The sequence below is a fragment of the Pygoscelis adeliae genome, unplaced genomic scaffold, assembly GCF_000699105.1.
Source record: "Pygoscelis adeliae isolate BGI_AS28 unplaced genomic scaffold, ASM69910v1 Scaffold448, whole genome shotgun sequence".
NCBI lineage: Eukaryota > Metazoa > Chordata > Aves > Sphenisciformes > Spheniscidae > Pygoscelis > Pygoscelis adeliae.
In genome coordinates this window covers 95,193-100,915 of record NW_008825288.1, presented here as the reverse complement: position 1 = coordinate 100,915, position 5,723 = coordinate 95,193, and the positions used below count along the sequence as shown (strand labels likewise).

The window sequence follows — 5,723 nt, the reverse complement described above, 5'->3', positions numbered from 1 at the left end:
GGCCGCACTGTAGGTGCCGGGCTGGGTCAGGACCGGGCTGGGAGGCGGGCCAGGGCGGACGCTTTGGGCTGCGGCGTAGGCGGGTATCTGTGGTACTGGTGCGTGGTAGGGTTTCGACTTGCAAGCGAGATCCCCGGCAGGCCTCCAGCCAGGGCTTCTGCACTTGCCCTCCACTCCAGGGTGTTGGCGTTGGCAAAGCCTCAGCCAGTATCGAACAGTTGTCACAACTCGATTTTTAAGGCTTTCAGTCTCTGTTAAAGCCTCCCAGCAGATCCTGGTGAACGTGTCATGGACCAGGACACAAAATGTGGTTGTGGCTATCACTACCAGCTACGTAAAAAAAAAAGGAAGAAAAACAGACGTAGGACACATGCAACATGCAGGGCACAAATACACAACGGAATTTTTCTTCTTCTGTAGTGGGTTTAAGTTTATATCTTTGTATTGCCTGGAAGGAAGAAATGGTAATCAGGCAGTAGGGCAAAGCAGCATCAGAGATGTTGCTCATCTAGCTGCTTTGTTCTTTTATCTGTTACCCGAGTTACTTTCCATTGTTTTGCTTCCATTGAATCCTTTCTAGGTCAGACATTCAAAGTAACGTCACAGGAAGCTACAAAGCTGAGTCTGGCATTCTCAAGGCCTCCACTGACTTCTGCAGAGGTGAGTGAAAGCCCCACAGACTGTGAAATTGCAGTGTGTGTGACAAGTTTGAGGTATCTCTTGGTTCACTTGACTAAAACGAAGTCATTTGGTTCAGCACAGACAAGGGATGTCGGTATGGGCTATGCGTTGTAGTGTATTGATCCAATTCAAGAATTGCCCAGAGAACTAATTTCTGTAAGTTAGGGAGACATACCAGAGAGAAGTATTCTTACATTCTTTTCTTTAACATCTACAGCTGGTTGCTGATAGAGACAGGATTTTGGGCAATACAAACCTTAGGTGTAACAAAGAATATGCAATATTTTTGCTGTTAATTGAGAGAAGTTTATCACACCTGTGTTTGGAGGAGAAAAAAAAAGACCTTCAGTTCAGAATAGTGATCTCAGCCACTTCTTTCTCTCTGATGCATGATCACCACAACAGGGCATGTTTTGTTGCCAAATCATGAGGCAGCTTATGATGTATACAGCTTGCTTACTGTGTCTTCTGGTTGTGCTGTATTTGTTTCTCAAGCAAGATGGCCATTACTATGCTTCCCTTTTTTTCAAGGCAATCTGAATGTAAGTGATTGCTTGTGAGACTTTCTAAATGCGGTGCAGCTATGCACTACTCACGGTTAATCCTTTTGCCTATCCATTTTCAGGATTGCCGGAAGCTGAGTGAAGATGTCCAAAATGCCATCCTTGCGGTTGCCACAGTGTACTACTGGCTCCCTAAGGGCCAAGGTGAGATAGTGATAGCAGGGCAGTCACCACTATATAGGGTGGTGGTTCTTTCACCACTATATAAAGAAACACAGTATTTCAGAGTCTAATATGAGATCTGGCATCTGCAGGAAAGCAAGTTACCACGAGCAGGTAGTCCTATTATAAGCTGTTCTGTAGACTTGCAACATGTTTATGAGTGAACGACTTGTCTGTCTATTCCTGCAGATTTCCATCTGTGAAAGAGTGATAATGTAGGAAGTTGTATAGTTGATTGAGTACTTGTATTTATAAAGTGTTGAGATCCTTGTCCGAAGTCCTTTTGGAATTGGGAAACATGTTGCTTCCTTCAAAATACCTGTAACTTCATTTATACAGTGTATCCACACAAACAGAGCAGTCTGTATGTTCATCTTTGGCAGTTGCTTTCTGTCGGTGCTGACTTTGTGGCAACTTTCTTGCTCTTTCTCAATCTCAACCAGGTACTACTCTTCGGAAGATGGTACGAGATGCTACCACTGAAGTAGCGGAAGGAATGATCCAACTCACAGAAACAATTCTCAGTGCTCCATTGGAGAGGTAGTAATTTTCCAGAAAAAAAGGAAGAAAAATTTCCAAGTATACTTGTTAGGAAGCAGCAAGTGCAGACTGCTTCCTAAGGGAAGGGAGGAGGCAGAAGCAGAGCATTGTTACGAGGCAGGAAGAGGCAGTGGCCTCATCAGCAAAGGCCCTGTCCCCCAGTACGTAAGTGAGCAGAGCACTGCTGGTGAGGGTAGTGAGGTTCAGCTGAGAGTCCAGATCATCGCCTATAGCGATGAGGTCAAGCTGGAAAGTCAGGCCAGCAAGTCAGGATCAGGGTCAGGTCCAGAGAGAGTAACCAGCATCAGACACCTTCCAGAGATTGCCCAGCACGTCCATTACAATGAGTTGGATCTCAGGTCAAGGCAAGTAGGTCAAATCAGTGGGTCAGGATCCAGGTCCGAATCAAGGGGATATGAAACTGGGTGCAGACATAACTGCTACACAGCCGTGATGTAGCACAAACAGGGCCCAGTGAAAGAACCTCAGGGTAAAAGCATCTCCTAGGGTAAGGAAGGGCTGGCCCTCGCTTCTAGCTTTCTTCACAATACCTCCTATCAGCAAAGGAGCTGACCTTGTACTTAGCCAACTAAACTCCTAGGAGGGTGGGATACACTCAAGGCCCTGACAGTACCCTCTTGTCCCAGTGACTGAGTCAGGTACATTTGCCTACATGGAGAATAGATTGTCATCCTGTCTGTGGCAAGGAAGGATGCTGGGAGCAGGATTCCCATGAAGGTGCTGGATAGCATTTGCACTGTTTGGCTGTTTTTGCCCTTGGAGTGAACAGTCATACGCAATGATTGCGCAACTTCATAAAGCTAGTTATTGGACTGCTATGGACTGCTTCCTCTCTTCACAGATTACATGCCACTGCCCTTAGGCAGAGGTCAGCAACCCCTAATACAGACATCTGATTTGCATAGATTCTGAAAGATAAATAATACGCCTAAGCACCTTGAGAGGCCTTTTAAAGAGGCTCCTGCTTCTTGTTCCAACAGATCATTAAACTCAGTAGGAGCCAGCACTTCTTGCTTTACACAGGCATGAGATACTAGTGACAAGCTGGTTGGTGACATCTTTCCAGCAGAGCTTCTGCTAGTGTGCATCATCTTCGGTGCAGAAAATAAAAACACAGTCTAGCAGAGTGGTGTTATTGAGTCTAACTTGGGGGGGCTTTGTTTTGTTTCAGCTTGTCTCAGGAACAGCTTATATCAACTGGTGGTGTGTGGGAGGCATGTGAGCAAGTGTTCAACCTGCCACGAGGTGAGTATTGTGTATGCAGAACAACAGAACTAGGACGTGTTGTCTTGGAATATCAATAGCCCTTGCAAGGGGCATTCTAGCTAGTACAATGAAGGCTCACTCGTTCTGCAAAACCCGACTGTTTTTGAAATGTATAAGCTTGGAAGCCAGGCCAGATTCTTTGCATGGCAACAATGCAGTTCTGAACTCTGCAAAAAGTTTGATCCTATAATCTCAAGATCTAATGATTGCAAACCTAGATGAACATTGTTGGAAGCTGATTTGAATCAGTGCAGTGCCACGGTTTTCATCCTTTTGCTTTTGCAGATAACCAGGCAGCAGTTGCGTCAGCTCTGGCTGCATGTCTAGGTGTGGTCAAGGATGCTCTGGAGGAGATGGAACATGTAAGGAAGCCCCTAAGCCTTTGAAGAACCTGCAGCGATGGATTGCAGTGATGGTTCAGTGATGGAACACAGGGATTGTTTTATGTACAGGCTTTGATTTAAATTTGTTCTGATATGACCTAGATTATTGTATTATGCCTGGATCTTAATGAGTTTTTAAACTCAAGCCTGGTTTACTTTACATAAGGTTTCCATAAAGCGATGTCCTGAATTGCGGGGGGGAGTGGGGTGGGGCGGTGGGATGGTTTAGGTTGATGTAAGAATGGCACTATTTGCCAGGTTCTTGCTGTTTGCTCTGTTGAATTGGAGTGGGGGATTAGTTTTTCCTAATCCAGTCCTGCTAGGATTAACAGAATCTGGCAACTGAGATGCTGGTTGGAGAGAGATTGCTCCATAAATTATTTGTATGATTTCTAGATAATGTTTTTCCTTTCCTTCTGGGTGTTGCTGGAATTGATGTTAGGCTCTGGGTTTTCAGTGCATCTGTATTCTCAGGCTCTGGTGGAAGGGCAAGATCCCTACAGTGACATCATGGAAGATGAAGAGCTGGGCTTTCGGGGCAACAGAGATACGTATTGGTCAGAAGCTGACCGGAAGCTGCTTAGCTCCTGCATGGGATTAATGAAGGCCTCTAAAGCTTGCCTGAAGAAGGTCTTGGGTGTAGTGAAGGCTTATGGCAAAGCTGATTCTCCAGAGCAGATTGCTCAGCTGGATGATCTTGCAGACATTGCTAATGAGATCAGTCCAAGGTAAGCAGGTCTGTCCCCATGCCACTTTTTGCTCCAGAGCAGTCCCTGTCCTTATTGAGGTCTAGAGAATGGATTAGGAAAACTTTTATGATATTGAAGCTGTGAGCAGGTGGTGGAAGTAGGTGTGGTGGGAAGACTATGATGGTATATGCTGTTGAGAGTTGTGCAAGTTAGGAGAGGAACATACGTTGCAGCTTGGGGTGGAGCTGTGGCCATGTCTCACTGTAAGGTGAGAGTGGCACACAGATGCCTGAGAAGGCAGTGAGAAGCATCCCATGGGTATGACTGACGTTGTCTCCTTCTCATGCACTGCCGTTCCTGACTTACATTCAGGGTGAGTGTAGGCTTTGACCAGGATCCATGAGTTGTGCTATCAGGACCTTTCTTCCATTGCTCCCCTCTCTTCTATTCTAGTGTTGATGAGCTGGCACTGAGCATGTATCCACCTATGAACCAGTTGGCTGTGCGACTCAATGTAAGTATCTGCAGCCCGCATGCAGGTCTACTCACTTGGCAGTAGAGAAGGGGAAGAAATTGAATTGGAGGGATTAGCTGACTGTCAGGGAGAGGTGGGTGTTAGTGACTGTCTCAGTAACAAGTTCTTAGGGATGAAGAGTCCCCTTTGGTTCTTGCACACTTCGCTTCCTTCAGGTGGAAATGCATTCCTCATCTTTACTTCTTCAGGGAAGAGCATGGCCACTTGAGCTTTGGCTCTGAACCATAATCCATAGAGACGTCTAATGACAGTACCTCAGGGAAGTGAGGTCTAAGGCTGCCGATGTATTGCATGTCTACTTTCTTACTTGGGTAACGTAGGCTTGCTCAAATAAAGTTATCTAAATTAAAAATATAAATTAAAAGTTCTCACAGTGAGTGTGGTTAAGCTACTGAAACAAGCTGGTCAGAGAAGCAGTGGAATCTCCATCTTTGGCAATATTCAAAACTTGACTGGGCAAGGCTCTGAGCAACCTGACTGAACTTTGAGGTAGGCCTTGCTTAGAGCAGGAGGTTGTACTATATGACTTCCAGGGGTACCTTGCATCATAAATTAAGTACGTATCTTCCCATATCTGAGATTTTTTATTCTTAAATCTGGTTTCATGCCTTTGGCCAGTGACTTGATTTTTTGGCATAAAAAAGACAGTATTGCTTTATATCAAATTGCATTACAGTCAGTCACTTGTAACTTCATGCCTTAATATCAGTTACAATTTCTAATAGGCTTACCTTTTTAAAGAAGAAAGCATTTTAATGTATGCTTTAATAAACAGCCTGTCTTTATTTTCACCTGTCCCAGCCAGCAGTAGGTTGGGAGACACTCCCAGCATGGCAGTGATAGATAAGATACCTTCTGCATCAGGATCTGTGGCAGTTTTACT

At 45.1% G+C, this 5,723-nt stretch overlaps 1 protein-coding gene across 1 annotated transcript in view; it reads left to right on the top strand.

Moving 5' to 3' along the window:
• The first annotated feature begins 288 nt into the window (after positions 1-288).
• CCNDBP1 (cyclin D-type binding-protein 1) overlaps positions 289-5,723 on the top strand; it is a 6,385-nt gene continuing 950 nt past the window's right edge. The window contains exons 1-8 of the mRNA XM_009329913.1: positions 289-334; positions 542-660; positions 1,307-1,388; positions 1,850-1,946; positions 3,139-3,212; positions 3,519-3,595; positions 4,091-4,344; positions 4,759-4,819. Coding sequence (XP_009328188.1) covers positions 289-334; positions 542-660; positions 1,307-1,388; positions 1,850-1,946; positions 3,139-3,212; positions 3,519-3,595; positions 4,091-4,344; positions 4,759-4,819 — 810 coding nt within the window. The remainder of the gene's footprint in view (positions 335-541; positions 661-1,306; positions 1,389-1,849; positions 1,947-3,138; positions 3,213-3,518; positions 3,596-4,090; positions 4,345-4,758; positions 4,820-5,723) is intronic.